The sequence below is a fragment of the Panthera uncia genome (assembly GCF_023721935.1).
Source record: "Panthera uncia isolate 11264 chromosome E2 unlocalized genomic scaffold, Puncia_PCG_1.0 HiC_scaffold_19, whole genome shotgun sequence".
Taxonomy (NCBI): Eukaryota; Metazoa; Chordata; class Mammalia; order Carnivora; family Felidae; genus Panthera; species Panthera uncia.
In genome coordinates, this window is record NW_026057588.1 from 3,215,096 (window position 1) to 3,239,499 (window position 24,404).

Sequence of the window (24,404 nt, forward strand, 5' to 3'; positions counted from 1 at the left end):
TTTTTTTTCAAAAATACTCTCCTTAATGTTCATGTTAAATCATATTTTGAAACCTAAATGATAATTAATGGAATTAATGAATTTATGAATTCATAAATAATGAAATTAATGAAATCAATACACTGCGTTTCCTTTAGAACCAGAAAAAAGCCTCATGGGGGTTGGCGATTAGGAAGAAATAGTCTAAAAAGATTCCTTGAGGGGAGAGACAAGGAAAAAAAGTTTGAGAAACACTGCTCTAGAAGATCTGCTCCTGTGAGTGGCCCTCTGTCCCTACAGTGTCCATCTAAGGAGCAGCTGTGCTCAGCTTCAGTGGGTGGTGCCATGTGAGAATGTGGGCTCAGGTCTCCGGTCTTCCGACTTCTGGTTTTAAAACTCCAGTTAATAATATTAAATCTACAATTTTTTTTGGTGTTGGCAGTTAATATGAATTTTAAATATTTAAAATAATAAAAAAATCATAATAAAAGCCAGATAAACCCCTCTGTAGTTGCTGGGCAGTCAGTACATGACTTCTAGTTTAAATCAGTTGTTCATTGATCTGCATAATGTTTTCCTGAAAACACAAGAGATGTGTATTAATAAAGTGTGTATCATATTCTCATGTAGTCTTCTAGTATGCACTTTTTAACCTTAGGTTATCAAGATGGTTGTGTGTAACTGTGGTTAATTGGTTTGCATTGCTGGAATATTATTCCATTCTGTGACTCTACCATTTCTTCTACTCTAAACGGACATTTGGGTTGTTTCCAGGTTTTGGATGTTACAAACAGCACTATTAAGAATATCTGTCTCCAAATACACATGAACAAATATACCTAGGAATAGAATTTCTGGGTCCAGAGTAGTTTACCAGTTTACATTTCCTTTAGCATCTAGCAAGAGGTCCCATGGGTCCACATACTAGATAACATTTGGTATTGTCAGACTTACTAAGTTTTGTCAGTTGCATGGATATAAATGGTACTTTGTTGTTTTTATTTGCATTTCTCTGTTAATATGATTGAATATCTATGAGCTCTTTGGGTTTTACAGATGAGTCACGGAGGCTTCAGTACCCACACTCACAAAGACGATAAGAACCAGAGCCAGGACTTAAATTTTTTTTTTCAACGTTTTTTATTTATTTTTGGGACAGAGAGAGACAGAGCATGAACGGGGGAGGGGCAGAGAGAGAGGGAGACACAGAATCGGAAACACAGAGCCAGGACTTAAACTTAAGTCTCTGATTCCTGAGGCTGAGGTATACTGCTCAGCTTCCAGTTACGCATATTCATTATTTATTTATTAGGTGGCTTAAAAGGATCTTCTTCCTCCAATCCAAACTTGTAGTAGTTAGCAGCAGGAACTGTCTTAGAAATTTTCCCTCTTTCCTTGTACTTCAAGACAGAAGGGTACTTTACTAAGTCCCTACACCCTCTGGATTACAACACTTGGGTTAGAAGCTTTCTGCCGGTCTGAATGCTTTATGTTCAGTCCTCTCTCATCAGATTCCTCTCCCCCCTTAGGATAATCTCTGGATGTTGATCATTTAGAATTGTTTCTGGTATTTTAGGAGTTGGTGACTTTCCAGGATGTGGCTGTGGACTTCAGCCTGGAGGAACTGACCTACCTTAGTGCTGCTCAGAGGAATCTCTACCGGGAGGTGATGCTGGAGAATTACAGGAACCTGGTCTCCATAGGTAAGGCCGTCTTCTCCATGGAACTTGGTTTCTGTCTGATAAGGCAGTAGTTCTCACCTCTTTTCTCTCCTCACGTCAGGACCGTCTGTAACGGTGATTCACCACGTCTGAATCTCAACCCAGACCAGGGACAGTATTTTAATATCAAATTCAGTTACTCATCATAGAGGTAACATTGAGTACTTAATATGTGTTATCAGGCACTAGTCTAAGCACTGCACCTGTCCTAACTCCTTTATTCCTCATATTAGTTCCGTGAGGGGGAGATATATTTCTTGTTATTTTTTTTATTACTGCCACTTTACATATGAGGAAACTGTCTTGGGAAAGTTAAATTACTTGTCTAAAACCACACAGCTACTAAGTGGCTGACTGGGGTGTGACCCTAAGCGGTTCAGCCCCAGGATCTGTTCCCTGAAATTAAATAGCTGTACTGCCAGACATGGGTTTGTTTCATCAGGTCTTGGTGCAGTAGAAGGCTCATGGTGATTTAAAAAAAATTTTTTTTAATGTTTATTTATTATCGAGAGACAGAGAGAGATAGAGCATGAGCCAGGGAGGGGCACAGAGAGAGAGGGAGGCACAGAATCTGAAGCAGACTCCAGGCTCTGAGCTGTCAGCACAGAGCCTGATGCGGGGCTCGAACCCATGAACTGTGAGATCATGACCTGAGCTGAAGTCAGACACTTTGACTGAGCCACCCAGGCAACCCACGTGGTGATGTTTTTTGAATGCGCGAAGGAATCGATGAAACTTTCAGGAGCTCCAAAGGCTTCTGCTGGACTTAAACTTTTAGAGTCAGAGATTCCCAGTCTCTCTTCACATCCAGAGGCAAGGTGGTTTGCCTCTCCTGACAGGCTACATGTTTTTGTTGCCAGTGTCAGGATCCTCATTTTAGTAGCTTTTTTGGGGGCCCTGAGGTCTCCTGAAACACACAGTCAAAACCGAACAGCATTCCACTGGCAGCAAGCTGGTGCTCTGGTCCTTGTGAAGTCAGAGACCTGGGGGGTGGGGCAGGGGTTGGGGGTGCCTTACCTCAAACCTGGCACAAGAGTGTGTAATGTGAACCATGACTTTTATTGGTCACGAAGAAGGCAAAAAAGAGTGCCTTTTCCAGTGTAACTCTTCTCTCAGTTACCATATTTGTGACTTAAAATAGAGGGAATAAATCAGTTTTACCTCTTCAGCCCTCATGCGGTGACCCAGAGGCATTTCTGTCTTGTGATGCTTTGACCACTTGCATCACTGAAGGTTTGGGGTTAGTTGAGATCTTACATATCACCCAGGATGTTGTCTTCCTAAGTGTGGGGTGGGTATGGTGGGTTAGACCCAAGGGTATTTTGGGTAGTAAATCTTGTTGGTCTCCCATCTGAGTAAAGAGAGAGCAGACCTGAGGCCCTAAGCCTTAGACCGGCAGCACTCAGTAACCTTCATTTCTGGTGGAGCTATTGCTCTACTACCTTAAGGGTTTTTTCTTTTTTTGCAAATAACAGTGGTTTCTGTTTTTAACGTTGATATAAAGCTTCCATTTAAATTAAGTGTATTTAAGTTAAAAAAAAGAGGTGATCTAAAGAGAAGCATTAAGGGGCATCTGGGTGGCTCCATCAGCTAAGTGTCCGACTCGATTTCGGCTCAGGTCATGATCTCACAGATCATGAGATTGAGCGCCACACCAGGCTGTGTACTGCTTGGGATTCTCTCTCCTTTCTCTACCCCTCCCCCTGTGCACTTGTGCACACATGCTCTCTTTCTCTCAAAATAAGTAAATAAATAAACATTTTTTAAAAAGAAATAAAAGTATTAAACACTAAACACTACTATAAATGGCACACAGATAGGGCTGAAATGGGAGGGTCAGTAATAAATTTGTCAGCGTGCCAGGTTGCGGTATAGGTAATGGATGAGGATTCCTGTTCTTGTGGATGTTATTAATGCCAGTGCAGTGAGACAGACAGTAAGCAAGGAAATAACGAGGTGCTGTCTTCATTCGTTTGGTCTGCTGTAATAGAACACCACAGAATGGCTGGCTTCTGAACAACAGATCTTTATTTATCACAGTCCTGGAGTCTGGAAGTTCAAGATCGGGGGGCCAGCACAGTCAGGTGAGGGCTCTCTTCTAGGTCACAGGCTTCTTGATGTCTCCTCACTTGGTGGAAAGGGCCAGGGAATCTCTCTGAAGCCTCTCTTTATAGCGTTACTAATCCCATCCATGGGGACTCCACCCTCATGACTGAAGTACCCCACAAAGGCCCACCTCCTATCACCACCACACTGGGCATTAGGATTTCCACATATGAATTTTACAGGGACAGGAACATCCAGACCATGGCAGGTGGTATGCAAATGACTTAAGTTTGGGAAATAAAGAAGTAGGGGAAAAGGAGCATTTCACGACCAAGGGAATGAAGGTATCACAGGAGGAAGAGAACCACATGTCATTTACTTTTTGAGCAGCTATGACATCAGATCCCCCAGGCTGAAGTAGAGGGCCCAGCACACTGTCCTCGGGTTTTATTCTAGAGCAGAGTTTTTTAGCCGTGGCACAGCTGACATGTGGGCCAGATCGTTGCTTGCTGTGGAGGAATGTCCTGGGCATTTCAAGATGTTTAGTGGCCTCAATAGCCTTCCTTCCTCTCTGAACTTGTGACAACCAAAAATGCTCCAGACAATGCCACCTGTCCCTTGGGCCCGGATCAGGCTTTAGAAATGGGCTTCATTTTTCTTTCTTGTGCATTTGCATCTTCCTTATTATCGCAGAGTCTTTAGAGCCTAGGCCGGGAGTTGCTGTGGGTCAGGGAAGAATCCCCCAGTTATGAGTCTCCTTCTTCAACAGGGTACCAGTTCTCTAAACCCGACATTATCTCACAGCTGGAAGAGGAGGAGTCACATGTGAGGGAGGAAGACAGCGATACAGAGATGCATCACGGTGAGTAGAGAGCAGAGAGCCCCTGGAAACCGGAATCGTGGGAAGACAGGCTGGGGGCTGGGAGCTGTGGTCAGAGGGCATTCCTCAGGGTCCGCTCAGGCCAGGGAGGGGGCCGGTAGGCGCGCTTGACTCAGGGCTCTCGAGGCTTCACCCCCTGTGGGCACTTAGTACCTCCTTTTGTCTTCTCTTCTTGCTGACTGAGCTCTTCTCCTCCCTGGTTCCAGGAACGCCGTTTCCCTTTTCTCTAGTGTTCCAACCCCTGCGCTTTTTCACGCCCTTACCTCTGCAGCTAGAAGTCCCAGGTCTTTCCTTTTTAACTCAGACAAGAGAAAACCTTGGCATGATACCACTCTTCCTTCCACTTGCCTCCTATGTTCCCTCATGCCAGGTCTTCAGATTTGACATGCAGAGGCTCCCCTCCCCTTCCCTCCTTTACCCCCACAATCTCGTTTCCATCCCCCCACCTTTGCCAACACACACACACACTCTCTGTCTTTCCCTCTCCCTCTCTCACACTGTGTTCTACCAACATCGTTATGACTTCAGGACAAGAACCTTCTAGACTTTACCTTTTCCAACTCTGTGGCTACAATATGATAACATTTGCCATCTTTATGAAATCCTTTCCTTCTCTGTGTTGGGTCACTGTGTATCAGCCAGGATCGTCGTTGTCCTTCAGTGCCTCTCAATAGAAAACCACACCAACACTGTATAAGCCGGAGGGGGGATTATTAGCTTACAGTACCGCTCATGTGGACCTCAGGGATCATTGGAAATGGGGGCTCAGTGATGTTATCAAAGGCCTACTTTCATTTCCTCTTGTCACTCTGCCAACAAATCCTAGATCTGCTTTCTTCTTTCCATGCAAGGAGAGAGAGAAAGAGAGAGACAGACAGAGAGAGACAGAGAGACAGAGAAAGAAAGAGAAAGAAAAAGCAGGTGAGTCCAAGAAGCATTGTCATGAGTGAGGAAGCTTCAGTGTTCCATTTGGGTCCTGTCCCACTCCTGAACCAGTAGCTGTGCCCAGTCTAGTGCTGATCAGTGCAGCCCTCCCTGCCTTGTCCTGTGTGGGCAGAGAAGTGGATGTCCCAATAAAATTCAAGGATCTACCGTGGGGACTCTTCTACCTGCCTCTGTGTTGCCTTCAGTGTCTTCTTTAGTCTGTTCATTCACTCTTTGGCTCACTCGGTCATTCCATACATATTTACTGAGCCTCTGTGGTGGGCCAGCCCTGTCCTAGGTTCTGTGGATACAGTAACAAATCCCTTCCCCCATGGAGCTTGCCTTCTAATGGGGGTGATGGTTGATACCCAGGCAAATAATAGAGTCTGAGTGTAAAGCAGACAGTGACAAATGGGAGACTGCTGAAGCCAGGACCGTCAGGAAAGAACTCACTGAGGAATATTTGAATGAGACGGAGGGGGAGCCACATAGAAATCTTGAGGGAGAATGTTACAGGCAGGGGGAATAGCAAATTCAGAGGCCCCAAGGTTGGAATGAGCTTGGGTGTTCCAGAAACAGGAAGAAAAGCAATATGGTCTGAGTAAGGTGGAGGGGACAGGGGATGAGGTTGAGGAGACAGACAGAGGTTTTGAGCCATGGAATGAGGTGTTATTATTGACACCATAGAATTGTGTTGTCTCATGTAGTGGCCACTAGACACATGTAGTTGAATTTACACCAATTAAAAGTACATAAATTTAAATTCAGTCACACCAGCCGCATTTCAAGTGTTCATTACCAATGTGTGGCTAGTGGCTACGTATCAGACGGCAAAAATATAGATGATTTACCTCATTTCAGGGCATTCTACTGGGCAGCACTGTTCTAAAAAGACCGCTCTGGCGATTCTGTGGAAAATGGGCTTTAGGAAGAGCAGCAGAGAAACCAGTCGGGAGTCTGCTCTTGCAGGCTAGAGCTCGTGGAGGCCGGTGCTGGGATTGTAGAGGACAGGTTTGGGGGACTCTGTGAGGAGAGCTGGCAGAACAGCTATCTCAGTCCTCCATGTTTGAGTCAGCTCCTCAAAGACCATTTCCCGAAACATCTAATCCACTGTGATGGGTCTGGTTATCCCCATCCTGATGCGTGCCTGATCGTAGTCTGGCTCTGCTATCTCATCTGTCCTCTGCCCACACACTGTGATGTCTGCCAGGATGCCAACTTTGATTTCCTTGGCTTCAGTTTCTTTACCACCCAGGGGGTCGCCTTTGTATAAAGCATAAAGTTTTGACTACTACTACTCTCAGAAGAAAATCCAAACTTTTAGCAAAACATTTAAATCCCTGTCAATCTGCGGGAGACCAGTTCTTTTTGTTCCCTTTCTTCGGTTTCTACAATGTGTCTCTGTGAGGAAAGAATAGAGGAAATTTTACATTTCTTTTAGATGGGGAAAAAAGACCTAAAACCAAAGATCTAACTCCAGAGCAAAGCCTGCCTGTGGAAAAGCCATCCTTGGGGGTGGGAATGGAGGATTTACAGGTAGGTAACTTCTTCAGTGTCCACGAAGGAGAGTCTTCTCCTGATGGTCCAACAGACTTGTACCAGGTCGACCAGGAGAAACTTTCAAGTCCTATAAAGATGAGTGAGCCTGAGACCCCCGCTCAGGAAAGAGGCCGTGACAGTGATGATTTTGAAAGAAGCTCAGATCTCACTAAACAGTCAGAAGGTCCTCCAGGAAAGGACCCCCAGCAATGTGCTACTCCTGGAATTGTCACCAGCCCCCAGCCAGTGGTTGATGAGCCTTTGCTCCAAGAGAACAGAGACAACAGATGTGGATTTTGCGAAAGAACTTTTATCACCCAAAGAGCTCGTGAGAGACATGAGCAGTTGCATGCTGGGAAGAAACCCTTTGAATGTAAACGATGTGGAGAAGCCTTCAACCTCATGCCACACCTCACCAGACGTCAGAGGACTCATTCCAGTGAGAAGTCCCGTGGATGCAGTAAAGGTAGAAAGTCTTTCACCCGGCACACAAACACGTGTGGCTGTGTAAGAACTCAGGGTCAGGAAGACTACTTCGAATGTTTCCAGTGTGGCAGAGCCTTTATCCAGGATGTGCATCTTTTCCAACATCTCAAAGCCCACGAGGCAGCCAAAGCTCTTCCCCCTAGGTTGCCCCGCACTAAGACGTATTTCATTCGCTATCAGCGGAAACATGACTATATCGGAGAGAGAGCCTGTCAGTGTTGTGACTGTGGCAAAGCCTTCAGCAGGACTTCACACCTCATTCAACACTATCGAATCCACGCCCAAGAGAGGCCTTACCAGTGTAAGCTGTGCGGGAAATGTTTCAGCCGACCCTCCTACCTCACTCAACATTATCAGCTCCATTCTCAAGAGAAAGCTGATGAGTGCAATTCCCACTGAAAACCTCTAGTCAGAGAACATTCTCAACATCGTTGGCTTCATTCTGGAGAGAGACCCTCTGAATGTGAGAAGGCCTTCCGCCATCCCTCACAATTTCATCATGGTGTGATTTTTAAAATGGCGAATAGTTGCAAGGGTATACAACAGTCTTTCTGCAAAAGAAGATTCAGCACATGTGTCAGTAGTCACACAGATGAAAATCCTTACAAAGAATATCTTTGTTGCATAGGAAAGAAGCTAATAGATTTTGCCTTTCTTTGGTGGTATTTGTAGATGGAAAAACTTCATTTAAAAAAAAAATTTAAATCCAAGTTAGTTAACATATAGTGTAGTCTGGTTTTCAGGAATAGAATTTAGTGATTCGTCACTTACATATAACACCCAGTGCTCATCTCAACAAGTGCCCTCCTTAATGCTCATCACCCGTTTAGCCCATCCCCTCACCCAACACCCCGCCAGCAACCCTCAGGTTGTTCTGTGTATTTAAGAGTCTCTTACGGTTTGCCTCCCTCTCTGTTTTCATCTTATTGGAAAAACCTTCATTTTGACACCGTGACAAAAAGTTTGTGACTGGCAGTTGGGCTCCAGGCAGGCAATCTATTCCCAAGTTTTTCTAGAAGTGTTTACATACAGTAACATCACCATGTGGGATGCATCAACCCAGAGCATGGTTAAAAAAGATTTTCAAGCTGTGCTTATAGTAATTTAGCCACAAAGCTGATGTAATTGGTATTTACACAGTACGTCATAATTTACAAAACATTGCCATGTATATTATTTTATTTGATCTTTTAAGGAATGCTGCAGTGTACCTAGTGAGCACATCTGTTGTGTTTTTATAGGTAAAGCAAACTTGAAAGTCCCAAGTTGTCAGTTGTGACCTAGGTTGTAAGGGATGAAGTAGGAACTAAACCCAGGTTCTGTGGGGTTTTTTTTGCGATTTCATGAGGCATTTATTTCATATTTTGATGTTCAACCCAGGCTTTCTTTATTCCTGCCATATCCTCTCAGAAGAACAGGTACAGTAGGATACCGAGTTCAGCCACCTTCCTCTTGAGCAGTTCCGGCACTGTTTCATGTGAAATCAGAGGAAGACACTCACAGTATTAGAGGTTCAGAAAGCTTTCTTAGGGTGAAGTTTTGATAGCCATTTCTCTCAGGATTTAGGATTTGAGACGGTAACTTGTGAAAGTATATTTTTACTAAACACTTCCTCGTAATTGTTCTTATAGATCATAAAACCATTACTGATCAAGTAGAGTTTTTTGGTAGTTTCCTATAGTTGTCTGAGGGGTTGTGGTTTCTTATTTCCCTTCTCCCCCCTTTAAACAAATCTTGTTTGAGAGCTTTCTTGGGCTCTGGCACTGTTAGCTTGCCGACTTCATCTAAAATCCTAATGCAATGCAGAACACACTTCCTTTTAAAGGTATGAGCCCTGAATTGCACTAAAAATCTCTTTAATACCATATTGCTATAATGATAAAGGCTCTCCATCACTGCCTTGCCTGCTGGTCAAATACAAAGACACATGGTAACCAGCTGGACCTGGAGTCCCAGAACCTGACTCCTTGCCTGGAGGGGGGGGTTGTTGCTGTTGTTACTCGCTGCCCAGCTTTTTCTCTCCCAGCCATTTTGAGGCTGGTTTACAATAGGCGGCTCCAAAGTCATGAAATTAAAAACAAACAAGACTCATCAGAACTTGATGAGCCAAATGAGCGTTAGCTGCACACCCCCCCCTTCTTCATTTCCAAAGTTCTTGATGAAACAGACCTCATGGGCTGGCCCTATTTTCTAATCACAGTCCCCTCTTCAACACACCATAAACTGATTAATGATCTTGTCACCACTACCACAAGGGGAAACGATGTCAATGCATCTCGTTCATCATGGTGATGGTAATTAGCCTTGATGCCTTGATTTAAAATGGCGTGCGCTGGGTTTTTCTATTGTAAAGTTGCTATTGATTTCCCTTTGTAGTTAATAAATTTCTCGCTGGAGAAACTTTGAGACCATGGAAGCACAGATCTTCCTCGACTTACAATGAGATTTTCTCCTGATAAAACCTGGCATACATTGAAAATATCATAAGCCAAAAATTAATTTAATGTGCCTAATCTACTGAACGTCATAGCTTAGCATAGCCCACCTTAAATGTGCTCAGAAAACTTATGTTAGCCTATAGCTGGGCAAAATCATCTAATCCAAAGCCTATTTTATGATTAAGTGTTGAATATCTCATGTTGTTTACTAAATACCGTACTGAAAGTGAAAACCAGAATGACTGCATGGGTACATAATGTTTGTGTGCTGGTGGTTTACTCTGGTTGCGAGGCTGACAGGGAGCTGGGGCTTGCTGTCACTGCGCAGTATCATAAGTGAGTATTGTACCACATACGATTGCCTGGGAAAAGATCCAAATTCAAAATCTGAAGTATGGTTTCAAGCGAGTGCATGTTGCTTTTGCACCATTGTAAAGTCAGACAGTCATAAGTTGAACCATCGTAAGTCGGGGGCCATCTGTATCCAGCTTCTCCTCAAACTTTAAGTCACTAAAGTTTAGCATCTAGCAAGCGGATCTTGTCTACAGCCATTGTTACTCTGTGCATTATTACTCTACTGTCACTGCAATAGCAATGGTGAATTTTTATTTCTCTCCTTCCTTCTACACGTAGTAATTAGAATTCTCCTGTGAGGAAGAGTTGCCTTCCCTATTTATTTACTCAGTAATTTTTTTTATAGCAGTATGGATTCATGGATATTTACTTTATCTTATGGGTTGTAATTTAGTACTATTGGTATTCATTTGTTCAGATTCTTTCAGCTTTGGCTGTATGGCATTGGCCAGCTTCCAACCCTGTCATGTTGGCTCCTCGACCTTTTCAACAAGCTCCCATTCTTTTCTGAACACTTCTAACTTGTTATACCCTCCTTAATCTCTCTCCCTTCACTTCCAAGTAAACCCTGCTGTAACTTCTTGATGGCTTCTCTCTCCTGTCCTGTGAAATCTGCTTCTTTCCCCAAGGCTATCAGTTTATTCAGGCTCTTATCAATCTCAGTCATTCCACTTCTCCCTTCACCATTTTTGCAAAATCTGCATTATATCAGGATTGTGATTCACTTAATACATTTCTTTCAATTGTCTCATCCCTGTTTTTTGAAACTTTAATATACTACTTTAAAAGGAAAATATTAAGTCACCTCAAACAAAGGGTTTTACCCAGGCCATAATCAGATTTCCCTGGTTGTTGCTAAGATGTCTTTTTACAGTTCGCCTATTTGAATCAGATCCAAACATGGTCCACAAATTGCATTTGGTTGTCTGATCTCGAGTCTTAATCTACAGCAGTCTCCTCTTTTTAATTTTGCTTAAGTTTATTTTTTTTAAGTTTAAAAAAATTTTTTATATTATTATTATTTTTTAAAATGTATTTATTCTGAGAGAGGGAGAGAGCACATGGGCAGGGGAGGGAGACAGAATCCCAAGCAGGCTCCGCACTGACATTGCGTAGCCCAATGCAGAGCTTGAACTCATGAACCCGTGAGATCTTGACCTGAGCCAAGATCAAGAGCTGGATGCCCAACTGGCTGAGCCACCCAGGCACCCCTCCTCTTATGTTTTAATGCTTTATGTGATCCTTGGGATAGAGATATACCTTCCTCCCCTCCCCACCCAATTCCTAATATATCTGATAGCTTTGGTACTACTGTTTATTCTGGTTTAATTTTAATTTTAATTTTAATTTTAGTTTACTTATTTATTTTTGAGACAGAGAGAGAGCAAGCATGGAAGGGGCAGAGAGAGAAGGAAAGAGAATCCCAAGCAGGCTTTGCACCATCAGCATGGAGCCTGATGTGGGGTTCAAACTCACAAATTGTGATGCTTAACTGACTTGAGCCACCCAGGCACACCTGGTTTAATTTTTAATTTGGAAGCACTTTTATTTTAAAACATTTTTATTTTAAATTGTAGTAAATTTTTTTTTAAAGTAATCTCTATAGGAGCACCTGGGTGGTTCACTCGGTTGAGTGTCCGATTTCAGCTCAGGTCATGATCTCACAGTCTGCGAGTTCAAGCCCTGCGTCGGGCTCTATGCTGACAGCTCAGGGCCCGGAGCCTGCTTCTGATTCTGTGTCTCCCTCTTTTTCTGCCCTTCCCCTGCTTGCATTCTGTCTCTCTCTCTCAAAAATAGATAAACATTAAAAAAAAAATTTTAAGTAATCTCTACAGCTCCAGTGTGGGGCTTGAACTCACAGCCCTGAGATCAAGAGTTGGATACTGCCATCTCAAACATTTTTTAAGTGTGCAGTTCAGTAGTGTTAATTACGGTCACATTATGTTCAACAGATCCCCAGGACTTTATCATCTTGCAAAACTAAAACTCTATGCCCGTTGAGCAGTAACTCCCCATTTCTCCCTTTCCCCAGCCCCAGGGGCCATCATTCTAGCACTGTTTTTCTGTTAAAGCTTTGTGTGATTATGCAAATAATACTGGAAGAAACTGCCTGTTATCCTGTGGGATATCCCCCCTTCTGAATGTGTCTGCTTCCCGTGGTTTCCTTAAGCTCCTTCCTCTCTAAGTTAGCTCTAAGTATCCGAGATTTAGATTCATCTTCAACTTCTTTGGCTAGAGTACGTCATGGGGTGGGGGGTGGTTTGTGCGCTGTATTATGTTCTGTCAGGAGGCACACGGTGTTGGTTTTTCCCAAAGGCCTAGCCTTTTCAAGTCATTCTCCAGGCCACTGCACCAGTCACAGTGAGGTTTCAAAGCGTTCACCACCTCTGGATTATACAGAGGCCAGCTGTTTAGTTCCTTCTTCATTACCTCTTCTAGATTTTCTCTGCATTCCTCCTTCATCACTACAGCCTAGTTTTTAGACCCTTGAATTAAGAGGTAGTGGAGACTCTTGAGGGGTCTCAGGGTGGGCCATTTGTTGAGAACCCTGGGCCAGGGCTTCATGCTTCTTGAGGAGCCTTAACTAGAGAAAGTCAGGGAGCACAGCTTGACTAAGTCTGTTCTGATGCTTTTTTCGTACCCAAACTGGCAGCGGTGACAGCATGGCATCGCTCACCCTGCCTGTCACCCCTGAACTATTTGGAACACACAGAAGATGTATAAGCCACAGCTTCCATATTTTACAAACTCGAGCTCACTGAGATGGTGCGTATCTCAGCCTGTTATTTTGGCTTTCAGCTTGCTGCTGTCCTTGTGGGCTTCCGAGGATAATGCTTTCCTGCTTCCCTGCTTTTCCCATGCAGTTCCTGACATCTGATAGGGCACTACTCTTTTATTTGGGCTAATTTTTTAAATTTCGAAACACTCATGTTTTAAGCATTTTTTTTTGTGATTATGCACGTAATGCATATTCCTTGAAGATTATAAAAATTTTTTAATGTTTTTATTTATTTTTGAGACAGAGATACAGAGCATAAGCAGGGGAGGGGCAGAGAGAGATGGAGACACAGAATCTGAAGCAGGCTCCAGGCTCTGAGCTGTCAGCACAGAGCCCAATGCAGGGCTCAAACTCATACACTGTGAGATCATGACCTGAGCTGAAATCAGACGCTTAACTGACTGAGCCACCCAGGCGCCCTTATTCCTTGAAGATTATAAAATAACATGTTTTTCTTTGAATACCTGTATCTCTCTCTCCCAGATATACTTGCTGCTAAAAGGGATAGAAAATTGTCCAGATATTTTTTCCTATGCATAGATCTATATAGATTTTTACATTAAAATATTTTTATGAAGTAGAATCATATCAGCGCTGTATTGGAGGTTGTAATCTTTATTCTAATATACCATGAACATCTTCCCATATCCATAAGTATGCCCCTAACTTTTGTTTTTTAGGACTGCCTCATACTTGGTTACGTAGATGTATCCTGATTTACTTCACTAGCCTTCTAAGGTTGTAAACTGGGGTTGCTTGTAATCTGTCTCTGTGTGCACATTACTGCTATAGTTACACTTCCCTGCTATCTCTTGGACCTTAGCATTTCCCTTATCAGTCTGCTCTATTGTCTTTGCATATAGTCATATTTCCTAAGAGGGAGTTCCCAGCAGAGGAATTTTTGGGCCAAAAGGTATGTGTATCTTGAAGGTTTTAGAAACATTCCTGGCCTCATCCCAGCAAGGTCTGAAAGTTGTGATTTTTTTCTCTAGGGAACTACTCTCTTCCACACCCCTTTTCTCCTTGAAGAATTTTCACTATGAACCCATCTAATAATAGGAGTGAGGTCAGAGCTGGAAAGAGTCACAGGCAAAGTAGCTTGACAGGGGAGGGGTAGAGAGAATCCCAGGCAGGCTCCATGCTGTCTATGCAGAGCCTGAGTGGGCTTGATCCCACAAACCATGAGATCATGACCTGAGCTGAAATCAAGAGCTGGACACAACCGACTGAGCCACCCAGACACCTCTTGACATAGTTTTTTTTTTTTTTTTAAGTTATTTATTTATTTAAGTTATCTCTACACCCAATATTTGGCTCTAACTGACAACCCGAGATCAAGAATCATATGCTCCTCCAACTATGCCAGCCAGGTGCCCCTTAACATAGTTTTATTAGGTTTACTTTCCTCATTAAACAAATAATATGAAGCATATTAAAGAAAATGTTGGAAAACAAGGCTAATCAATTTCCTGAATCCCAGAATCTCAAAAAGTACAAGCCCAGAAATGTAGTCCTGTTCACAGGTAGAAGAGCTCTTGGCAGAGGAGAGAGTGTGGGCTTTGGAGCCAGGCTGACCCACACCAAATCTTGCCCCTTCTTGGAAGCTGACTGATTAAACCTTGTTTCCTTAGGAAATGGGGTAACAGTGCTTCCCCCTGGAACTGTCCAAAGGCCTGGGGCTCATCTGTGTAAAAGAGCCCAATGGTGTCTGGTGAATAGTAGATACTCAGCTACCAGTAGCTGCTGTTACATAATGCTTTGTTTTCATGTAGTTTTCACTTACTTTTTAAGGTTTTCTTAGTGACAGCAAACTACAGAATCGTAAACCAGATTTAAACATTGAAACACATTTTATCATTTAGTAAAACGATTCTCTATACAAAGAAGTTTATCTTTGGGTGAAGGTTTCTCAGAACATGTTGCAAATCTGAAGTTCTCATTTCATAATCACATTTTCAAAAAATGGCTAATTATATAAAGGTTTGATTCAGAGAACATAAAGCATTGTATTTATACTTTTCTTAGATTTCAAAGAAGTGATATTACTAGATGAGATGTGACGAACATTTCTGTGGCTCTGGAGAAAGAGCCTGATGAATTTGTGTCTGGAGGGGCAATGCCATTTGTAGCAGAGGGAGGCCGGGAGGTCCATGGGTGGGAAATAAGTGACAACCGTCCTCCCTCCTGAGTCACTGACAGGTGCTGCTTATCACTTATGCTCTGTGTCTACTTCACTGGGAGAATCTTTCACTCCAGGCAGACAAGGCCAACTGAGCAAAGTTTGTATGTGCAAAGGAATGTCTTTGCGGCACCTGGTGTAAATAAGCATTTGAACAGCTTTCCCAGTAGCTGGTGGATAACTCATTTAAAAAAAAACAACAGGGGCGCCTGGGTGGCGCAGTCGGTTAAGCGTCCGACTTCAGCCAGGTCACGATCTCGCGGTCTGTGAGTTCGAGCCCCGCGTCAGGCTCTGGGCTGATGGCTCGGAGCCTGGAGCCTGTTTCCGATTCTGTGTCTCCCTCTCTCTGCCCCTCCCCCGTTCATGCTCTGTCTCTCTCTGTCCCAAAAATAAATAAAAAACGTTGAAAAAAAATTAAAAAAATAAAAAAATAAAAAAAAACAACAAAAAACTCAGCCTATTTGATAAGCCAAAGTAGTGAGTCTTTGCTTACTAATGAATTTTTCCCCGTATATTTTTTTTAAATTTCTTTGTGAACAGTTGAGGCTCTGTACCTATTTAGCTGTTGGGTCTTCATGCATTTTCTTATTGATTTGCCTGAACTCACTTTTCTTTTTTTGAAGTGTGCACTTCTGAAGGGTTAATGTTTTCCATTTTAAAGTAATACTTGGCTCATTAAAGACAATTTGTATTTTGGGGTACCTGGGTGGGCCCTGTTGGTAGAGCGTCTGACTCTGTCTCAGGTCATATCTCATGGTTCCTGAGTTCAAGCCCCACACTGGGCTCGCTGCTGTCAGCGCAGAGCCTGCTTTGGATCCTCTGTCCCTCTCTCACTGCCTCTCCCCTGCTTGCTCTCTCTCTCTCAAAAATAAATAAACATTTAAAAAAAAAGACAATTTGTATTTCTTAGAAAGGTAGAGTTCTCCTCCCTCTGTGCACCCCCCGCCAAGCACCATGAACACCTTTTTCTTATAATTTAAAAATGATAACTAGATTCATGAAAATGGTTGCCCCTGGAGAGCAGTGGGGAAAGGTCTGGTTTTCACAGTACCTCTGCCGTTTCTACCCATGTGACTGTATTACCTATTGTAAGGTGTTTAAAGTTTTCATGGAGCTGTGCTCACTCCATGCATGCAATAGCGGATCTTATTTCCACCCAGTCCTACACCCACACCCTGCTCTTTCACCCCCTTGTCTGTTATCACTTCATTAATAGCCACACCAGAGCTTTCTGTGTGGGGCCTTCCCTGTGTTGTCTGCATGTTTGACTTAGTTCTGATTTTTCATAATTGCAAATGATACCGTAATGAGCATTTTGGTGCTTGAAATGTTTTCCCAAACTTAGGATTCTTTCCTTCAGATAGGTTTTGCCAAAGGGGAATCACTGGGTCAGGAGGGCTATGATTGTTTAAAGGTTCTTGATGCATCCAAGCTCCTTTGAAAACATTACACCAGTTTGCGCTGCTGCCTGTAATGTGTTTGTCCCACACATCCTTGTTGGCATTATGTATTAACAGCATTTTTCACTTTGCTAATTTAATAGGGGAAAGGGCATCCAATTTTTATTGCATTTATTTAGTTTTTTTTAATGTTTATTTATTTTTGAGAGACAGAGACCGCATGAGCAAGGGAGGAGCAGAGAGAGAGGGACAGACAAAATCCAAAGCAGGCCCCAGGCTCTGAGCTGTCAGCACAGAGCCCAACGTGGGACTTGAACCCACAGACCAGATCATGACCTGAGCTGAAGTCAGACACTCAAGCAACTGAGCCACCCGGGCACCCCTCATAATTTTATTTTATTTTAATGTTTATTTACTTATTTTGAGAGAGAAAGTTTATTCGAGCAGGGGAGAAGCAGAGAGGGAAAGAGAGAGAATCCCAAGCAGGCTCCATGCTGTCAGCGCAGAGCCCAGTGTGGCGCTCGAACTCATGAACTGAGATCATGACCTGAGCCAAAATTAAGAGTTGCCCACTTAACCGACTGAGCCACCCAGGCACCCCTCACTTTAAGTCTCCTTTAACTACTCTTGAATTCCCTTTGGTATATTGCATGAAGAGAAGATCAAAATTACCCATTGTAAATTGCCTCAACATCAGTTATCAGTAAATGGTTCATAGTCATATTGTTGTATAGTGCGGAATCTAGTATCTGGACCATCTACTTTCATTTGCTTGTTGCCCTATTGTATCTTAGATCTGTACTCTTCTTTACAGCCTTATAGTTGAGTTTTCTATTACTGTGCCTTAAAGTGTATTTATATGTATTTTATATGAAAAATATAGAATTGTTATTCTTCCAGATGAACACTTATGTTTATCAATTAAAAACGGCCTTTGGGTGACTAGTAAACTTATAAATAAATCAGAAAGAATTAACATTGTTTCATGTCCTTTCATGTATTCAAACTCGTGTATTGATGAGGGTTTTATACTTTTCTTCTCATCAGGTCACAGGTTTTCCTCAGCCATTCCTATAATACTGTTGCAGTTGTGGGTTTCCTTGTGTAGGGCTTTTCTTTTTTCTGTTACAGTTCTCATATAAAAAAGGAAAGCCAGCATCCCAGGAATGGGGTCACTTCAGTGTTGCCCCCATTGCATGCCTTCAAGCCAACCAAACCCCAGACTTCCAGAAGCAGTTGGGGGCCAGAGATGCTCTTGATAAGAGCCGGGGACTCTCTCCCCAGGAAATTCAGAGATGCCTAGCAGTAAGGGTAGGTGTGTGTGCGTGTGTGCGCCCACACAGAGACTTACGAATGCCACCTCAGTGGGGTCAACCGTGCCCCCACCTCGGCTTTGAATCTCTCCTCCCCCTGACGCTTGCAGTTGGGAAGCTCTGAGTTCAGTGCTGGCGCCCAGGCCATAATTAGGTCTCCTACAGGTGGGATCTTGGAGGAGGAAGGAAGTACAGGACCCACTGCCTGGCACCTCACCCACTTCAGCCTCTCAGGTAAAAAGATAGGCTTGGAATAAAGAGAAGAAGCAATCTGAGCGGCAGAGAACCTCCATGAGGCACACCTAAGGGAGCCAGGGGGCAGGATGGGCAATGTCATGAGGAGGAAGGGGGGATAACCCCAAACAAAGAACCTCCTGTTACAGAATCTTTTGATTTCTCAAGAAATCAAAATTGAGCTGGAATGCTCAATTTGTATGTGACATCTCCCAATATTTTAATGGGGACAGCTAATTTTAAAAAACCCAGCAGGAACAGAGAACCTTTGCAGGCCGTGTCTGCTCCGTAGGCCCCATTTTGGCGCATCTGACTCACTAGGGGTCAGATCCTCTGCTGGTTTCTAACCCTCATGCCTTGACCAGGTAGGGACACAGAGTTGAATAGGTTGGAAGAGGCAGTCACTTGCTCAAGAGGGCCAGCTAGAAACTGGTGGTGTCATAACTAAGTCAAAGTCAGGCCGTGTGACTCCCAAGCCGTGCTGTTACCGAGCCCATGGGTTTAAGGCAGTGTTTCTCGATGTGTGGTCCCTGGACCAGCAGTACCCCATTACCTGGTATAGCAGACAAGTGATGGCCCCCAAAGAGACCAGTTCCTAATACCTGGAACCTGTAAATGTTACCTTATTTGGAAAAGGTGGCTTTTCAGATCTGATTAAGGATTTTGAGATGGAGGGATTACCTGGGTGGGCCTTAAATGTCATTAATATATCCTTATAAGGAGGCAGAATGAGATTTCACACACACACATGCACACACATGCACATGTGTGCACACAAGATTTGAAGACTGGAATGGTTCAGCCACAAGCCAAGGAACACCAGAAGCTGAGGAGGCAACAGAGGATCATCACTGAAAGCCTCCAGATGATATCCTTGCTGACATCTTGATTTGGACCCAGTGATACTGATTTTGGGTTTCTGACCTCCAGAACTCTGTGAGAAGAAATTTCTGTTGTTTTAAGCCACCAAGTTTGTGGCCATTTTTGAAAGCAGTCACAGGAAACCAGTACGCTTAGGAAAATGTTAGGAGTGAATATTCTGAGGCTCCATCCCAGATCTACGGAATCAGAAATTCTGGGAGCGGAGCCCTGCACACTGTCTTTTAACAAGCCCTCCAGGAGATTCTGTCAGAACTTAAAGTTTTGAAAACAAAGGCTGAAGCCAAGGGTTGAAAAAACAGGGACCAGGAATTTTGTGCGAACATGTTAATGGGGCCTGTGGCAGATCAGGAGGTGATCTTGACCTAAAGGCATTCGTGCATTTGTGTGATGTGCTTGGCCCCCACAGGCATATGGGCTTTCAAGTTGATCCCGAAAACCAGTATTTCTCAAACTTTAGTGCACAGTACGGAGAAAGGTAATAAGCAAAACAAGGTGGTGTGTGCTACAAGGAAAAAGAAAACAAGGTAAGAAGGCAGAGGGAGTGCCAGTTGGGAGGGCTAGTTTTAGACCAGGTGGTCTGAAGAAAGCTTTCTGAAGAGGTGGACTTATGAGAAATCAGCCATGGAACACTGGGGAAGAGAGGGTTCTGGGCAGAGGGAACAGCATGAGCAAAGGGCTTGAGGTCAGGAAATAGCTTAAATGCTGGAGGAGATGGGGGAGCAGTGTTGTTACAACTTGCCAGAGGAAATACATGTGTTCTGTGAGAGGACTTCTGGAAGCCTGTGCCTGGTTCCCTGTGGACTTCACCCCGTGCACCTTCTCCCTTTGCTGGTTTTACTTTGTATCCTTTTGCTATGGTAACTCTTAGCCACGAGTATGATTATGTGCTGAGTTGAGTCCTCTTACTGAGTCACCGAACCGGGGGGTGGTCTTGGGAACCCCAAGGCATTTCCCCAAGACTAATATGTGATATGATGAACGAGCTCTGAAGTTTCGTGTGGGTGGGAAGTCTTAGTAAGAACTGCTGGAAGTTAGTTGCCACAGAGGTGTTTCCTCACCCTCACTGTACGTGCAGGGTTTCTCTCTGGTATGGGTCCTCTGATGTACTTTAAGGGGTGAAACATGGCTGAAGGCTCTCAGACACTCCTTACACTCTTGGGTGTCTTGATGCTGTGGGTGTGCTGGTGCTTGGTCAGGGAGGAGCAGTACTGAAGGTGTCCCCGCACTGCTCATGTGTAGGGGCTCTCCCTCCAGTGTCCCCGCACTGCTCACACACGTAGGGGTTCTCCCCAGTGTGAGTTCTCTGGCGGAGGCTGAGGGAGTTGCTGTAGCTGAAAGTCTTTTCACAGTTACTGCATTTGTAGGTTTTCCTACAAATGGGTTTTCTGGTGCTTCGTGAGGAAGGACCTTTACCAGCAGGGTTTCCCACAGTCAGGGTACTTGTAGGGGTTCTCGCCTGTATGAGTTCTCTGATGGGAGATTAAGGGATGAGGCCCAGCTGAAGGCCTTTCCACATTCACTGCATCTGTAAGGTCTCTTCCAGTGTGGGTCCTTCGTGTTGGCTGGAGAGTGCCTGGTCACTAAAGGCCTCCCCACACTCATTACAGTGATAGGGTTTCTCGCCAGCGTGAACTCTCTGATGGTGAGTAAGGCCTGCCCTCTGGCTGCATGCATGGGGTCTCTCCTCAGTGTGGATCTTCCGTGTTATGTGAGGAAGGGCTTGGAGCAGAAGGCTCTCCACATTCAGGACATCCACAGCCTTTCTTCTCTGTGAAGATGCTGAGAGATGTCACCAGGACTGGCCTCTTGGGGAGGCTGTCCTCTCTGCAGGTCTTTATGAAGTTCAGGTCCCCAGGTCCTTTGTTTTGGGGACTTACCAGAGACGTTCTTCTTTGAAGGTGTCCCTGTTGTCAGGCCCGGTGTCCCGGTCTGAAAGAAAGTTTTCAAAACTGCAAACGCCTGTAAGATGTGAGGCAAGACACTGAAACCAAGGTGGCTGCTCCATTACCAGTTGTGATGGTTAGTCTTATTTGTCAGTCCCGAGTGATTTCAGTCAAATATGAATCCGAGTGTTGCTAGGAAGCTAGTTTATAGATGTAGCTAGCACTTACAATCACTTCAGGTAGAGGAAATCATCCATGATAATGTCAGTGGGCCTCATCCAATCAGTTGAAGACCTTAAGAGTAAAAGCTGAGGCTTCTTCGAGAGGAAATTCTGCTTGAAGACTGCAGCATCAGCCCCTGCCTGAGTTTCCAGCCTGCTGGGCAGCCCCAGAAACGCATGAGACATTTCGTAAAATAAATCACTCCACACACACAGCTTATTGGTTCTGTGTCTTTGGAGAACTCTGAGGCAGCGGCTCTCCGGTGAGGCTGGACGTCAGGGTCCAGGCTGGGAACAGGGGAAGCGTGCACAGATTATAATATGGTAAAGCAGGGCTGACCCACAGAGGAACGGAACGTGTCGTCCGGGAAAAGGAGAACTTGGAAAGGGCGGGCCAGGATCTGGGGGCCTCAGGAGTCCGCGTGGGCTGCAGTGAGCCCACACTACCTCGCAGCCGGGTCTCAGCGGTGCTGGATCACACGAACACGCGGTTTCAGGCAGCCGCTGTTCTTTGCTGAGTCACATCTCCAACTCTGGCACTGCTGGCCTCTTGGGTCACGTAGTTCTCCGTGTGGGGACCGTCCTGGGCATCGTAGGATGTGAAGCATCATCCCCGGCCACTTCCACGAGGCGCCGACGGCACCCTCTCAGCTGTGACAACCAAAACTATCTTCAGACACTGCTACACTCCACCTCAGGGCAGAACTTCTCCCGGTTCAACCACTGCTGTAGTGGGCTGTGACGTGGGGTTTTAAAAAATGAAACAGAATGGAACAACAGCCTGTCGTGTATAATAAGGGTAAGTATCATTTTGTGAAATTTTCGTTTCAGTCGTATCAGATGCGGACATAGGATGTGCAGTGAGCTGGGGAGTAAAATGCACCTTTCATCAGGGTGTGGTAGAAACAAGTTTGAGGAACTGACACAGGGGCCATCAGCCCTACCACAGGGACAAAGAGAGCCAGAGGCAGAAACAGGGCTTTAGACCGAGCTGAGATGTCCACAGTGTGTTCTCTGCGGGCACCCCTCAAGGGGACTCTGACTATTGGGCCCTTGTTGACCCTGCCAGCCCCATCTAGCCTGTCCTCTTCCCTTCCCCCACACACCGGCACACAAGTGCTCAGCAGGTGTCAGCTACCAGTACTGGGTAACCCAAGTGCGGCCAATTACAAAGCCCGGTCTCTTGGCCTCAGCCATTGGCTTCAGAAAGAAAACAGGGGTGCCTGGGTGGCTCAGTCAGTTAAGCCTCCGACTGTTGGTTGCAGCTCAGGTCACGATCTCACGGTTCATGAGATCTAGCCCCGTGTCAGGCTCTGCGCTGACAGCGTGGAGCCTGCTTGGGATTCTCTCTTCCCCTTGCTCTCTCTGCCCCTCCCAGCTCATACTCTTCCAAAATAAATAAATAAACATTTAAAAAAAGAGAGAGAAAACAGACATGGTCTGATGGCACTCAGGTCTGCGGCTTCTGCTAGAACTTCTGGGAAAGAGAGGCGCCCACCCTGCTGGGACCACTGAGCATCATTAAAGCCTACTGCTGCCAGAAGTGGAAGGGGGCCAGCCTGGGAGTGGAGCTAAGAGAGGAGAAAACATAACTGAGAAACAGACAGTGAGAGCCTATGGAGGACCAAGAAAACTAAGGCCAGAAAGTAACACTTGAGCTCCTAGATCCAGCCATGCCAGAAGCCTCAGTCACCCTTAGCTTTTCCATTATGTTCACCCAGAGAGGTGGGCGCTTCAGGAGAAACAGGGTGGAAAGACCATGAACAGAGGCACTGAGTGGCTGAACCCCATCCCAACCTAGTGCTGACATTCCCAATGCCCCCTGGCTTCTATGCAGTGAGGTGGGGTCTGAGGTCACTGAAAAATCACTGCCCTTACCCAGTGAGACCAGGTTCCTGTAGTTCTCCAGCATGATGTCCCAGTACAGGACCTCTGGCCAGGACTCAGCTGCCCCCGCCCCTCCTGGGAGAAGTCTACCACTGCATCCTGGAGAGCAATCAGCTCCTGGAATGACTAGCCCTTCACATGGTCACAGGGAAAGGGAGTCTGGGGTTGGGAGGGGAGTCAAAAGAGAAAAGTTCAGGACTCCTCACAGCATGGCTGAGGCTGCACGTGGCGGTCCAAGAGCCAGAAGAGCTCACAGACTCGTGGAACCTGGCCTTCCTACGGGGCTGTACAGGACACTGCAATGCACTCAGTGTGACAAAGATTTACTGGGGTCGACTTACACCAGGCACCTGGGATTCAGTTGCTGGGGACCAACAAACAGGGAGGGTGGGCACTGTGGCACATGGGAAGACCCTGCAGCCAAAGAGGGTGCCCCTACTCAGCCCAGCTAAGGCTGTCCCCCAACACTGGCCTCGTGTTGCTAGTATGAATGTTGCCCTCGGACTCTGCTTGATCCACTGCGGCCTTACTTTCTGCACAGCACTTGTGACCACCTGAATGACCACGCCTGCGGGTTTCTTTAATGTCTCTCACATCATACCTGGTCTCCACGCAAGCAGGGGCCTCGTCAGTCTGCATCAGAATTGCATCCCAGTGCCCGAGAGCGCCTGGCACACAGGAGGCCCGTGGATATCCGCTGACTAACGGATCGCACCCACCGGCACACTGCTGCCTGGGCTGGGTGTGCTCTGTGTCCAACTCGCAGCCACGTCCTGTCTTTCAGATCCCAGGGGCCCTTCCAGGGAAGACCAGAGACGGCCGGCTTACCGGGGGCCTTGCAGTCATAAGCCCAGAACATCGACCGACTTACCAGGGGCATCGCAGTCACAAGCCCAGAACCATGCCCTGCTCTTCAGAGACCCTCTCCTGGTGGAGAAGGAAAGAGCGGTGAGTGACGGGGCCCTGGTGGGCCATGCTGCCAGCCCCTCCTCTGGGACCCAGAAGGGCCACCTCCCTTTCTGGGGTTGGAGGAATGGGTAAATGGCCACTGTTCCCTGCAGCCTGATCCAAGCTGAGAACTCGAAGTGTGGAACCAGGGTTCTGGGTTTGAATCCCATCTGTGACCCACTAGCTATATGACCTCTCTCTGAGACTCAGTGTCCTTGTCTGGGAAATGGGGATAGGAATGGGATGTACCTGTAGGATGTGGCAGGCATACCATGAGCTAGTGAATGCAGATGGTGTTACTGGCCCTGGGT

The 24,404-nt window shown here is 45.4% G+C and overlaps 1 protein-coding gene, 1 long non-coding RNA gene and 1 pseudogene across 2 annotated transcripts in view; all 3 read left to right on the forward strand.

The window, feature by feature from the left end:
* LOC125915883 (uncharacterized) overlaps positions 1 to 3 on the forward strand; it is a 10,747-nt gene extending 10,744 nt beyond the window's left edge. Inside the window, exon 3 of the long non-coding RNA XR_007455776.1 lies at positions 1 to 3. This exon is cut by the window's left edge and continues 3,569 nt beyond it. This is a non-coding gene — a long non-coding RNA (uncharacterized LOC125915883).
* A 643-nt stretch (positions 4 to 646) lies between these two features.
* On the forward strand, positions 647 to 24,221 carry LOC125916094 (zinc finger imprinted 2-like; annotated as a pseudogene).
* Positions 6,541 to 11,323, forward strand: ZIM2 (zinc finger imprinted 2). Its single transcript, XM_049621921.1, has one exon. It carries the CDS (start codon positions 7,072 to 7,074, stop codon positions 7,972 to 7,974), a length of 903 nt encoding a protein of 300 aa, XP_049477878.1. The 5' UTR covers positions 6,541 to 7,071; the 3' UTR covers positions 7,975 to 11,323.
* Positions 24,222 to 24,404: the final 183 nt, after the last annotated feature.

What these genes read in the sequence shown, in the direction of transcription:
- ZIM2 (XM_049621921.1), top strand. Translation starts at nt 7,072, where the DNA reads ATGGAGGATTTACAGGTAGGTAACTTCTTCAGTGTCCACGAAGGAGAG.